Genomic DNA, 14,211 nt, shown 5'->3' on the forward strand with positions numbered 1-14,211 from the left:
CTGTTCCTCTGCCTCACTACTATCAGTCTCTGGAGGCTCTGGAGTCCACACCTCACTCCCCGATGGCTCTGGCCCCACCTCAGCCTCATCGCTGTCCGACTCCATTGCCAGCTCCACAGACTGCTGGCAGACCACAACACTACTTGTGGTGGCCCTGTTCCCAACAGGCCATGGATCAGAGGTTGGGGACTTTTGCTATAATGGTGATGTGGTTTCTGTTGTCTTTCAGATAATTGCCTATCAACCCTATGGGAAATCGGTGGACTGGTGGGCCTTCGGCGTCTTGCTCTATGAGATGTTGGCGGGGCAGGTAATCCAGCCTTGTGCTGTGTGTGTGTGTATGGGGAGAGGTTGCCTTTGGGGTGGAGCATCCCCAGAGCTCCCTAGAGAAAAAAGTGGGTGCCTCTGAAACCCCTTCCTCTTCTGCTCCCCAATTACACAGGCACCTTTTGAAGGAGAAGATGAAGATGAGCTCTTCCAGTCGATCATGGAGCACAACGTGGCCTATCCCAAATCCATGAGCAAAGAAGCAGTGGCCATCTGCAAGGGGGTGAGTGATGCCTTCAGCTCCCTTGGCGTTGGGGTGGAGGGAGCATGTTTCTCCCCACATTCACAGCATGAGAGGGGCTGAGTTGTGGATAGGCAGCAGCAGCTACAGTGGGGTGACGTGACATGGGATGGGAGGGACGTGGCACTGAATTTCCCACCGAGCCCTTCTCTGAGTGGGAGAAGTTGACCCTGCTGGCTGCCTTGCCTCACTCCCAGACCAGAAGAGTCCAGCTGCTGCAACAGCCACGGACTGTTGGACTGCCAGTTGCTTCTCCTCTTCTCCTGCATCCTGTTGCAAACCAAACCATCACATCTGGAGGGCTGATGGGGCTCTGCAGCACTTTATGAGGCTCCAGTTGGATTTATGGCTGGGACAGCAGGGGCCCCTGTGGCATTTCCTGGGCTCAGCTTGGACAGTATAGAAAAACAGCTCAAGGGTCTTGCGATGGAAATTCCAGTGCCGAATGAAACCTATTCCCGTCCTCCCTTTGGATTGGACAGAGCAGATCGGTTAGGATTTCCCAGAAAATGTCTCACCTAGTAGTGACCAGAATGATCAGGAGACGGGCAGGATGGAGGCTGGAAGGGAACAGCTAAAGCTGGGACCAATTGTTTTCTCTCTCTCTTGTTCTCAGCAAAAGTAGTGAGGGGGTCTCGCTAGGTTTTTGCAGCTCCAAAGTCCTTCCACCCGTTGAGTAATTGACAATGTAAAGGCTAAGTAATCCTGAAATAACCTCAGTAATTGAAGTCCAACATACTGTGACTGACTTGGGTTTTTCTTTTAAATCCAGCCACGCTTCTCCTTTCTGCCCTCTATACACACTGGCGACCTTCTCTTGCTGGAAGATCAGGGGAAGTTTCACCATTGGGCTTCCTCACCATTAGGCATCCCTCCCAGCTCTCCCCGCCCCCCCACATTCCCACAGGTCAATCCTGTGCATCCTCAGAAACTTTGGGGAAGGGGCATTTGAAAAACAAATGTGTCCTTTGAATGGTGCAAAGCCCTTGAAATTTGCAGAAGAGGTGCTTATGGCTCTTCCAAAGTGCCGTGGCATCCAGGCTGGTCGGAGGCCAGCTGGTCGGGTGGGAAAAAGCTGTTCCAGAGGGGCTGGATTTGCGGGAGGCCTGTGAGGCCCCTTGTGGGATGTTGGACAGTTGACCTTCTCATCTTGTGCCTCCTTTTTCTCCCTCTCAGGTGCATTGAAGTTATTGCTCCAATAAAGGAGAACATTTGTAGCTCAGGGTTGAAACGAGGGGTCCTTGGTGTTCCCTCAGCTTGGTGGTTTTCTTGCAGATGTTTCATTACCCAAACTAGGTAACATCATCAGGGCTAGTGCTAGTCGTTGCTCCTTCCATCATTCGTTCGTTCGTTCACTCACTCACTCATTCATTCATTCATTCATTCATTCATGCATTCTCAGTCCAATTAGGGCCGTGGTGTGGCTCAGGCTGTAAGAAGCCTGTTATTAAAACACAGCTGCCTGCAATTACTGCAGGTTCTAGTCCCACCAGGTCCAAGGTTGACTCAGCCTTCCATCCTTTATAAGGTAGGTAAAATGAGGACCCAGATTGTTGGGGGGTCAATAAGTTGACTTTGTAATATACAAATAGAATGAGACTATTGCCTTATACACTGTAAGCCGCCCTGAGTCTTTGGAGAAGGGCAGGATATAAATGTAAATAAAATAAAAAAAATTACTCTAGCTCCCTTTCCTAAAAGCAATGCAGAGAATCCCAGAGTGGTTGGCTCTTGCTCCAAATGGCCCTCTTTCTCAATCCCCCCACTCATCAGCACTCCAGTCTTGGGCCTGGGAAAACCTACTCACCCCGCAGAGCCCATCACTCCCTGTACCTGCAGTAACTGGAACTCCTCTGGAGGGGTCTACACAGAGGGGCCTTGAGGAGCCCCTCAGAGCCCCTCGGCTGATGGCTGGTGATTCCACACAGAGCCTTGGGTCCTGCTCTACTCAGAGAAAGTCTGCAGAGGGTCCTGCCCCTGCAGCCATCCTTCTCTTTCCTGGATCTCGGCGGGGAGAGCTCTGCCCAGTTTGCCATCCGGCAGAAACCTGGCTGGGCTTAGTTTGAATTTGTCGCCTTGAGGCTCCCCATGGGAATTTTGTTGCCAAAACTCCTTGGATCCTGAGGGACGTTCCCAGTCTATGCAGAATTTGTCTCAGCAATTCATAGATAGACAAAGATGCGTGTTTTGCTTTTCATGGGAGGGCGCAAATATTCTGGCCAAAGCTACTTTCAAGTCATGGAAGCATAAAGTGGGAAGAGATCTCAGAGGCAATCTAGCCCAACCTCTTCTTCAGGGAAGGATCCTGCCAAAGTATTTCAGATACAGATAGAAGTGATCCGACTATGTGGGAGGATCATAGCACCAACTGAGGACATCTGGCCCACACTCGATGACCCTTGTTCTTCTGAGAATTCCTCCTAATGGCTAACCTGCACCTACTTCCACTGACTCTGGTCCTGCCCTCCTCCACAGGACAGCCCTTCTGACCAGGGCTCCCCAACCTCCAGGCCATGTCCCACTACTGGCCGTGACCCGTTCGGAACTGGGCCACGCAATGCACGAATAGCAGGTGCCTGTGCTTCCACACGAAGCTTCATTTGAGTGAGCAATGGACGCAGGCGCCTGCCACTTGCACAAATGGAGTTGTGTGTGCTCGCGCGCATGCCTGCCACTCACACAAAACCATCCCTTCTCCCCCCCCATGCCGCCAGGTGGCCAAACTGGAAAGATTGGGGGTTGCTGCTATAGACCTCGAAGATGAGCATCCTCTCCTTCCCATTTTCTCTCTGTGGGACAGGCTATAGGTCTCCACATCTTTTAACAAACGAGCCCTGGTGGCTCAGTGGTTGGAATGCAGTATTGCAGGCAAACTCTGCCCACAGCCCGGAATTCGATCCTGACCGGCTCAAGATTGACTCAGCCCTCCATCCCTCCGACGTCAGTAAAATGAGGACCCAGATTGTGGGGGGAAATATGCTGACTCCGTAAACCTCTTAGAGAGGGCTATAAAAGCATAATGGAATGGTATATAAGTCTAAGTGCTATTGCTATTGCTATCTTGCCCAGACCTCCTGTGAACCCAGCCCACTTGGCTCTGGGGCTTTTCGGACTCTGTTCTGGAACCTGGCCAGGGCACAGTGGAGGGGAGCAACATTTGTTCTTCAGGGGCCCCCCTCCCGGCATTTGTTGCTCAGGGTGCATTCTTTGGACAGAAGGAGCTGGGCTTCCAAGACAGGGGGACCCCATTCCCTCCCTGCTTCCCTCACTTTGGGCAAAGAGCCCAGCAGGTCTCAGGGCTGCCTTCTACTTGGAGGGCCACAAAGATCCTGCAGTCAGCGAGTCCGGGGTGAGGGTGTGGTGGGGACGGGAACCAAGGCAGAGCCAGCCTCTCTGCCAGGCTGTGGCTGAAACCATTCCAGGAAGCTTTGCCTGGTTCTCCTGGGGGAGCAATTTAGAGATAACCATGATGAACTTCCTATCAGTTTTATTTCCTTTCCCTGCAAATTGGCAAGAGATAAGACTGATTAAAACATCTGCTGGATTTTCAGCAATGGCTTTTCACACTTCTGGCAAATGCCAAGGCTGAATGGAAAGCAACCGAAGCAGGCAAGGGAGGGGGAGCAAGCTGCGGACGCCCTCCCTTTCCTGTCGCACTGCTGCCTTTATTTTGGGCTGGAGGAAGATATGACACACACTTACATAAAGCTATATTTGTGTACGCACCAAAATCATACAGTGTGAACTTGAATATACCCCCCAGAAAACCTGGTGATGCCACGCTATCTCCTTCCTCGTGGCAGCCCTGGCTACAATAGTATTCAGAGCAACGTCTGCAGCAGGTGGTTCTCCAATGAGCAAAAGGGGAGGAAGGATCCTTCCTATAACATGCCTTCTTGGTACCAGGTGTTGCACGCCTCCCCTGGGGAGACCCACACTCTCCCCTCAGCCCCAGGTGAAAAAGGAGGATGACCTCTGGGAAAAGCAGCCGTGTTTATTTTTCAATGGCTTCTTGGTGAGATATTGGTTTGGCCAAAAGCATTCAAGTTGGTTTGCCCAATGCATTCAACTTTGGCTGCAAGGGAGGACCGGAGCAATTCCCCAGGAGAAGGAGATGCTGAACGTGGACCCAGAGCAGAGGAGAAAAAGAGAACTTGGGTGCGCATCCTGAGACCCAGCTGGTTCTAGAACCAGCTCCCAGAGAGCAGGCTCGAAAAGCTAGAACGCTTGTCTGCTACTCAGCTGCTTCTGAGCAAAGGAAGCCTCGGTCCCTGATCAGCCACTGCAGCTTCTGAGATCTTCGTAGGGCCTCCTGAACTACCAGGACTAAGGGAATCTCCACAGGTGCTGGCAGATGCCAAGAAGAGAAGCACCGGCGAACTGAGATGGGGCCTCATCTGGTACTTCAGATCCCAGTCCTGTGGTTCTTGACACCTCTTGCACTGCAGGTTGAGCAGGACACAATATTAAGTGAGCCCCGAGTCTCTCCTAACTTTAACCCCCCCCCCCAACTAAGTCTTTATCCCCAGAAACTCGGTTGCTCAGGATCTGGAGTTCTTGCTGAGATCACCGGAGGGCTTGCAATGAAAGAAGCAGTCTTGTCACTGAAACTGTGAGCTCCTTTTCCACAGATGTGACTATACTAGTTAGAGTAGTGAGCTTTGTAGAAGAGGTTCCAACCTTCCCCTTTTGGTAGCACATGGAGTTGGCTGTGAAAGAGGCATGCAGCGTGTTTTCATGGAAAGAGATGCTTTGTAAAACAACAGCTTTTACTATCATCTCTGGAGCCTCTTTTCAGCTGCCCCAGAGCCCCTGGCTTGTCACACCTAAACAGGAGCACTTGCTCTCACCTCCGTGTGGGGACTTTCAAAGGCGCTTGGAACAACCCTGTTTCCAGGTGAACAGACTGGCAGCATCAAGAAGCTCTGACTCCCCTCCAGCCCCCTCCCGTTTTAGAGGCAAGGAAATGCTCACATCCTCAGTGCAGCAAACAGCCAGTTTGCTGCTCCCTGGCAAAGGGAACAGGTGCCCCTTCTGGCAGGCTCTGCTGCAGCCAGTTGAGTAGCAGCGTATCTGGCTGGCATGTTCCCAAATGGAGCCAATGGCGTGGCTTGTTCCTCCACGGGCAAAGTCTCAACTGGCTGGAAATAGCTTTGCTTAACTGAAGCAAGACCAGCTGAAGCTGTCTGAGATGTGCTGCGCCTGGCAATCTCTCCACATGCCCCCCACTCCCCCAATGCCAGTGTATCCATCTGAGAAATTCCTTTTGCTGAAAAGACACACACAACTTCATCCTAGTCATCTCGGAGCAGCTGAGAAGTTCATCAATGCAGGGTGGCCGGGCAGAAGTGTTGCCTCCTAAAACCAGTCCCTCCCTCTTGGAGAGGAGGAGGAGGAGGCAGCCCTGCACTTGGCAACAAAGAGCCAGGAATGGAACCACTTGCCATTCCGCCTCCATCGCATATGGCACAAGTTTAATTCCATCGAGCTCACTTCTGCCAATGAGCTGCTTCTGCAGGGTATATAAAGAGATACCAAGAGTGGGAGCTTGGCTGGTGCGGTATGAAACGGCTAATTCTGTGACAAGGGACACAGCCACAGAGTGCCGGGGGTGGGGAGTAGCATAGAACCCTCTTCAGGCTGCAGAAGGAGACAGCCATTTCTCCATCCTCCCCATCGTGAAGTAGCCAGCACTTCTGGCCCGGCCCTCTTCCGATCAGGCCTTTCCCCCTGCAATCAAAGGCTACATCCACTCAGCCTCTTCATTCTGCTCTGTGGGAATAATTGAATAAGAAGGATGTGCAAATTTGCCAAGGGCTGTCATTTGCACATCGTAATTTCCTTTGAGCCTCATCCTGCTCCTGCTAGGTGGGACCTGGAGTTGTGCAAAGCTCTACTGTTCTGACCCAGCTCCCCAAACATGAGAAATCCTCTGAAGTTAACTCAATGATTCCTTTATTAGGAGCTCCAGCAGCCCTGACAAAATGTTTCTCTCTCACCGCAGGCTAACAAGCCAGTCCGGCAGGGAGATGAATAGTTGTCTGCCACATCTATTCACCTCCGGCCCCTGCCTTTTATCCCCAGACCTAGGGTGGGGCTTCGCTAGCAGCAGTGGCTCTTCCTTCCCAAGGATCAGCCCATAGATTTCCATTGCTCTCCTCTCCTCTGCCTTCTTCACATCCGCGCATCTGGCACTGGACCCAGCTGTTCCTCCTCTTCCTCATCAGCCACCTCCAGACCTGGGGGCTGTTGACTCTCCATCTGAGGGGTGACGGACGGCCCAGGCTCCGCCTCTGTCCATCTGTCTCTGCCAGCTCCATTCCCTCTTCCCCCTTGGAGCTCCCAGGTTGCCTTGATGTTGGCCCTGACTCCCATGCCTTCTCCTCCTCTGATTTGGTTGCTGGAGGGACCGGCGGTCGACAGGCCACAACATCTACTTACCGGTTGGTGTTATTGCCTCTGCCTTCGTAAGGTTTCTCCTACTCAGCCAAATGAGGCTTCCCGTAAGCAGACAATGAAAGGATTTGGGAGTCTTGAACTGGGTGTCAACTGTCATCCCCTTCAGAGGCGCAACAGGCTTCCCCTTTGCTCTGAGGCCATTGGCTTGGATCCCTGATTGAACCGCAGCCTTTGCTGAAGCCTGTCTCTTGGCTAAGGAACATATGGTAAGTTGCTCACAGTAGCTAGCAGACTCTTTGCTGCCCTCCTGGTGGTGTTCTTTCCTGGCCAGATCTGAACTCTCAGCCTGGCCCTTCCCTCCTCCTGGGGCACATGGCTCCTTCCGACAGGCCTGAAAAGAAGACCGGTCTGCTATTCTTGGGCCCCTCTCGGATGTTTCCTCCGAGGCTTATCAAGCCTTTGGATCTACCATCTGTCTTCCATCTCGGAAAGGAAGGAAGCCAAACGCCACTGCCAGGATATTAACATTACTGCTGCCGCCAGATTCGCTGCGCCGTCTCCCGCTTGCCAGAGAGGGTTTGGATGAAGGAGGAGGCTGGGGAAGATAAACAGCCATTGTGCATTCTCCGCTTTTGCTTAGAACCGGCTGTTTCATTAAGCCAAAGCCTTCAGGGCCGAAGGCTGCCAATTCCTTCGTGTTCGTGGTGTTAATGAAAAAGAGATTCCAAGAGCAGATCGTTATTCTTTGAACAGGGTGGCAGTGTTTGCACCTAATTGCTTTGATGCTGTAGACTCGTAGATATTTCCTCCACAGTAAGACTCGGCTTCTTATCTCTTGCTGGGGATGGGGGTCTGCTCAGACAGGGCTCCTTTGAGGAGGCAGAGGCTCTCCCCCTACCCTACCCTGCTTCCCATCAAAAAACACTAAAGCTCCAGCCTTGCTTCACAGAATTTCTGTTCTCTCTTGACCAGCTTTGCCTAAACAAATCAACCATTCGTGTACCTGGGTCCCTGCGATACGCTACAACGAGGATGTATTTATTATACAGCAAATTGGACTTATTTTAGCATTGGGCCAACCCAGAATTTCTGTGTTCCTCTTCTCCTTCCAGATCGCGACTGAAACCAACAACCCTGTACACAACCGATCTCCCGACAAAATGAAATTCCATATAGATAATGCTACTATTAATAATAATCAGAACAGAGCTGCAAGGGACTTTGGAGGTCTTGTAGTCCAACCCCTTGCTCATGCAGGAGGCCCTATACAATTTCAGACAAGTGGCTGTCCGTTCTCATCTTAAAAACCTCCAGTGATGAAAAAGTAAGATTTTGATAAAAGTAAGGCAAGAAAAACCAACTGAATAAGTACAGCCCAGGTGAACCAAAAAAAAATTAGGCAAAAAACCCAAAATGCACAGGTACCTTATATGTGGTACCTTGCTCAATAGTAGTACCTGTGAGAGGGATCTTGGAGTCCTAGTGGACAACCATTTAGATATGAGCCAGCAGTGTGCAGCAGCTGCTAAAAAAGCCAACACAGTTCTGGGCTGCATAAAAAGAGGGATAGAATCAAGATCACGTGAAGTGTTAATACCACTTTATAATGCCTTGTAAGGCCACACTTGGAATATTGCATTCAGTTTTGGTTGCCGCGATGTAAAAAAGATGCTGAGACTCTAGAAAGAGTGCAGAGAAGAGCAACAAAGATGATTAAGGGACTGGAGGCTAAAACATATGAAGAACGATTGCAGGAACTCGGTATGCCTAGTTTAATGAAGAGAAGGACTAGGGGAGACATGATAGCAGTGTTACAATATCTCAGGGGCTGCCAGAAAGAAGAGGGAGTCAAGCTATTCTCCAAAGCACCTGAGGGTAGAACAAGAAGCAATGGGTGGAAACTGATCAAGGAAAGAAGCAACTTAGAACTAAGGAGAAATTTCCTGACAGTTAGAACAATTAATAAGTGGAACGACTTGCCTGCAGAAGTTGTGAATGCTCCAACACTGGAAATTTTTAAGAAAATGTTGGATAACCATCTGTCTGAGATGGTGTAGGGTTTCCTGCCTGGGCAGGGGGTTGGACTAGAAGGCCTCCAAGGTCCCTTCCAACTCTGTTGTTATATTATATTATTATAAACTTGGCTTAATGCCAGTAACTGTGAGAGGGATCTTTGATTCCTAGTGGACAATCACTTAAATATGAGCCAGAAGTGTGCAGTGCAGCTAATGCAACCCTAGGTTGCATAAACAGCGAGCGAATCAAGATAACATGAAGTATTAGTGCTGCTTTACAAAGCCATAGTAAGACCACACTTTGAATACTGCATCTAGTTCAGGCCAACACAATATAAAAAGATGTTGATGCTCTGGGAGGAGTGCAAAAAAGAGCAACAAGAATGATTAGGGGGCTGGAGGCTGAAATATATGAAGAACGTCTGTAGGAATTGGGTATGTATAGCCTAATCAAAAGAAGGATTCGGGGAGACATGATAGCAGTCTTCCAATATTTGAGGGGCTTCTACAAAGGCAAGGGGGTCAAATTATTTCCCAAAGCACTAAAAACGAAGACAAGAAACAATGGATGGAAACTAACCAAATAGAGAAGGAACCGAGAACAAAGGAGAAAATGTATAACACAGCAATCAACCAATGGAATAGCTTGCCTCCAGAAGTTGGGGATGCTCCATCACAGGAGGCTTTCAAAAAGAGACTGGACAGCCATTTGTCTGAAATAGTATAGGGTCTCCTGCTTGATCAGAGGGTTGGACTGAAGATTTCCAAGGTCCCTTCCAACTCTATTGTTCTATGTCCATGATGGCGAACCTATGGCACATGTGCCAGAGGAGGCATGCAGAGCTTTCTCTGTGGGCACAAGCGCCATTGCCATCTGTTCTTCCGGGTTCCCTCTTGTTCATGCTTGCCGCACAGCTGGTCCGTTGGGCATGCTCATTGGCCAGTTGCTCTCTTCTAGGTTCCGGTGTGTGCATGCATCTGGAAGAAAGCAGCTGGCCAGTGTGCATGGGCGCCGGACTGTCCAGCATGCATGCATACGACAAAATGCAGAAGAACAGCTGGCTACCACAGGTATGCACACCAGCCAGCTGCTGTTCTGTCCCCCCCTCGCCTCAGTCAGAGCGATGACTTAATTAGCCGGCAACTATCAGCTCTGGCAGCAAACTAGCAAGCATCTGCCAAGTGTCTGTGTTATCTCTCTTGATGCCAATGAGTCAGCCAGGAACAAACAGTACTTCAGCTCTAGTTAAGCAGTTGATTTGCTTGCCACGAAGTGGTATAGCAGCCTTTGCTGCTTTTATATCCTGTGGGGTGTGGCTTCATGACTCAGCACTTCCTAGGCCTGCCCCACCCCTGCTTCTGTTGTTCCCGCCTCTCCTGCCGACGAAACCTAGGGTCCAGCCAGGCCTGATTGCCATTGGGTCTGGAGACATGGCCTGGGGGGAAGAGTCAGGGGACGGAGGCCTCGTTATCTCTTCCACCTGGCCTGTCTCTGGCTCCTGGAGCTGAGCCAGGGAAGCCGGTGCTCCCGAGGTAAGTCCTGACGGCCCTTCCCCCTCACTTTCCAAGTCACTTTCTGGCAGCAGGGCTGGCTCAGGGGGTGCAGACACACCAGCTGCTCTCTTCCAGGTTCCGGTGCTCTGGTGATGGCTCTAGGGCTCCAGCTTCGGCACTTGGTGCCAAAAAGGTTAGCTGTCACTGTTCTATGTTCTAGTTCCCTTTCAGCAATTCCCCACTTGGAATGCAACCAGGGTTTGTGTAGAAATTCTGAAAGTGTGAGTTTCTATGTGTTCAAATGATCAGCAGCTGAAGGGTAGTGTGCATGGACCAGCAGCTCTTCTAGTTCTAATCCTAACTTTTTAAATGATGATTAACTGGTTGATTCACCAGTTGAGGATGACGGCTAGACACAAATTTCCTCAGTGCTGTAAAATAACATTTTGGGGATTTTAAATGTAAGATTATGGACTGAAAATTTCCAGAAATTTCAGTCAAGATTGTTTTCCTTGGGCATCTCCTTTAACTTTGCAGCATCTGGTCTGACACCGGGGCTGTTTGCTAGATGTCTGGCAGTTCCTCCCACATGCCTGATTGAGCTTTGCAACACCAAGACAATGAGGATGCAGGATAAGATGCTTTTCTGGGTACCAGTCTTAGGGGTTCCCTGAACTACTGAGATGAAGCAGCTGAAGCAACATGTAGACCGCCAGTGGTTTCAAGATTCAAGAGTGAACATGATGGAGCTCTATGACCTCATTCTCCGACTTAAATTGTGGTGACAAGAGCTGCAAAACACCATCATTATCCATGTTGTATCAGCAGAATATTGTTCAGCAACCAGCTAAACCATAACCAGCTGGGCCAGAAGAGTTTTTATCCACTCCAGAGTAGGAAGTTCTAGGAGCCTCATCCATTCAAGATTGGATTGTGACAATGGGCTTTCCGTGGTGTTGCTGTTAAAGACTACATGAAAACTGCAGTTCAACCAAAAATCCAGCTCCCTAAGAGCCACCTTAGTTACAGGTAGTCCCATTAGTTACAGGTAGTCCTCACTTAAGGACCATTCATTCAAGGATCATTCATGCAGCAGTGCTAGGTAATGGAATGTGTCTAAGAAGGGGAAGTGATGTGACACACTACAGTAACATAGCAGGTTCTGCAGGGAGAATGGAGCACCTTCCAAAGATGGGTGAGACAACAGACTGCACACTCTGGAGTTGAATCGTGGGAAGAGGAAGAGGTTTAGGATAGCCACTCTCTAGAATCTACCAGGGTTCATGCATTAGATTAGAGTAGGATAGGTTAGTCTGGCACGATTCTCTTTTTATGGTGAACAAGTGAACTTTGGCTGGATTGTGTGATGTTGTTCTTGGACTAGACCTGACGGAATACGAGAACAACCTTGGAAGAGGGAGGTAGGGATATTGCTTAAGCAATGAGCTTAAAAGGGAGAGAAGCCTGCAACTAAGTAATAGGCAGAGAAAGAGAAAAGATCCATCCAAACTATTCAGATGGTAAAAAGTGACAATGGGAGATTTGTACTTTCAGACTTGCAAGATTCGTAGCCCTATAATAAAGGAGAATTACAGATAGTCCTCAACTTAACAACCATAGTGGAGCCAAAAATTTCCATCATACGTCATGACGGTCATAAGTCTGGACCAGATTTTATGTCTTTTTCAATGGCAGTCTTTAAGTGAATGGCACGGTCATTAAGCAAATCAATGTACTCATAGAAGCTTGCTCTTTTTTTTTTGCCAAAAACTGGCTTAAAGGATCAGAAACCCACAAAACATTTTGTAAATTGCAGTGTTAGCCCTGAAAGCCATCTTTAATTGAAGTCTTCAGGGCTGCCACAGCAATGGATGGGCAACCTATGGCACATGTGCCAGAGGCCATTGCCATCTGTTCTTCCGGGTTCCCTCTTGTTCATGCTTGCCGACAGCTGGTCCGTTAGGCATGCTCATTGGCCAGTTGCTCTCTTCTAGGTTCCAGTGTGTGCATGCATCTGGAAGAAAGCAGCTGGCCAGTGTGCATGGACCAGCAGCTCTTCTAGTTCTAATCCTAACTTTTTAAATGATGATTAACTGGTTGATTCACCAGTTGAGGATGACGGCTAGACACAAATTTCCTCAGTGCTGTAAAATAACATTTTGGGGATTTTAAATGTAAGATTATGGACTGAAAATTTCCAGAAATTTCAGTCAAGATTGTTTTCCTTGGGCATCTCCTTTAACTTTGCAGCATCTGGTCTGACACCGGGGCTGTTTGCTAGATGTCTGGCAGTTCCTCCCACATGCCTGATTGAGCTTTGCAACACCAAGACAATGAGGATGCAGGATAAGATGCTTTTCTGGGTACCAGTCTTAGGGGTTCCCTGAACTACTGAGATGAAGCAGCTGAAGCAACATGTAGACCGCCAGTGGTTTCAAGATTCAAGAGTGAACATGATGGAGCTCTATGACCTCATTCTCCGACTTAAATTGTGGTGACAAGAGCTGCAAAACACCATAATTATCCATGTTGTATCAGCAGAATATTGTTCAGCAACCAGCTAAACCATAACCAGCTGGGCCAGAAGAGTTTTTATCCACTCCAGAGTAGGAAGTTCTAGGAGCCTCATCCATTCAAGATTGGATTGTGACAATGGGAGATTTGTACTTTCAGACTTGCAAGATTCGTAGCCCTATAATAAAGGAGAATTACAGGACTTCCGGTTTGGCACCGTAGGTGATGGCGGTGATCTTTACGATCACCAACCTCTGGATTATGTGGAATCGCTAGGACAGCTTAAATCTGCTGCCCAGCGGTTCGGAAAACCCCCTCTTCGGGAGAAGGAGAAGGGTGAGCTGAGGGCAGAGGTTGAATTTCCCTAAAGCCCCTGAGAAAAAAGGGGTTTGAAGGGTTAAGTTCCCTCCAGTAACCCGAAGTGCTCCAGATCCGAGGATTCTTCTGCTTTGGCGGAACCAATCACCACGACCAAACGCCGAGATTTATTTTGGACAATAAAGGATTATACCGGACAGAACGAAAGTGGGAGAACTTTAAGCAAGTAGCCAAGCCGATTCCCCGATACTTTGTAACAAGCTTGAAAACAGCAAGAAAATGGAGGCGAATTGTTAACAAGTTAACGAGTGGAAAGCAAAAGTGATACTTTCAGCGTGTGCCTCTGCAGTTGGTAATTTGCATGTTACTTGCTGCTTTAACTCTTTGCTGCCTGCTGATAGAATCTAGGAGATTTTTAAATATTGCTTTAAAGACTGTGTTTCTCAGAAGTTAAGAAGATTTAAAGTGAATATTAAGTTGGAAATAAATAAATAAATAATTTTATAGAAGATGGCAGCCAAACAATTAAAGTCTACTGTAACAAAGAGCTCTGGAACTTTATCAGCTGGTGCCTCTCCAGCTCATACAGCAGAGACTAGAACATTGAATTTAGAGGCGTTACAAGAGAACTTAAAAGGCTTTATAGAAGAAAAATTTAAAGTAATAACTGATGAGATGTCTGAAATGAAAGAGCAGATATCAGAAATTCAAGTGGGAAATAAAGAAGTTAAAGAAGGATTTGTAATGGCAGTACAAAGTTTGGCAACGAATGTGATTTTATTAGAAGAGGAGGTTGAAGTAATTAAGCAACATAATTTAAAATTAGAAAATAAAATGGATGAATTTCAAAGTAAAATGGAAAAGACAGGATGAAATAGTTTTGATACAATACACAAATATGGA

The 14,211-nt window shown here is 48.6% G+C and overlaps 1 protein-coding gene across 1 annotated transcript in view; it reads left to right on the forward strand.

Moving 5' to 3' along the window:
* PRKCB (protein kinase C beta) overlaps positions 1 to 14,211 on the forward strand; it is a 272,893-nt gene that overhangs the window by 237,271 nt on the left and 21,411 nt on the right. Inside the window, exons 14-15 of the mRNA XM_058157171.1 lie at positions 230 to 310; positions 443 to 550. Coding sequence (XP_058013154.1) covers positions 230 to 310; positions 443 to 550 — 189 coding nt within the window. The remainder of the gene's footprint in view (positions 1 to 229; positions 311 to 442; positions 551 to 14,211) is intronic.

Source organism: Ahaetulla prasina, chromosome 14 (genome assembly GCF_028640845.1).
Source record: "Ahaetulla prasina isolate Xishuangbanna chromosome 14, ASM2864084v1, whole genome shotgun sequence".
Lineage (NCBI taxonomy): Eukaryota > Metazoa > Chordata > Lepidosauria > Squamata > Colubridae > Ahaetulla > Ahaetulla prasina.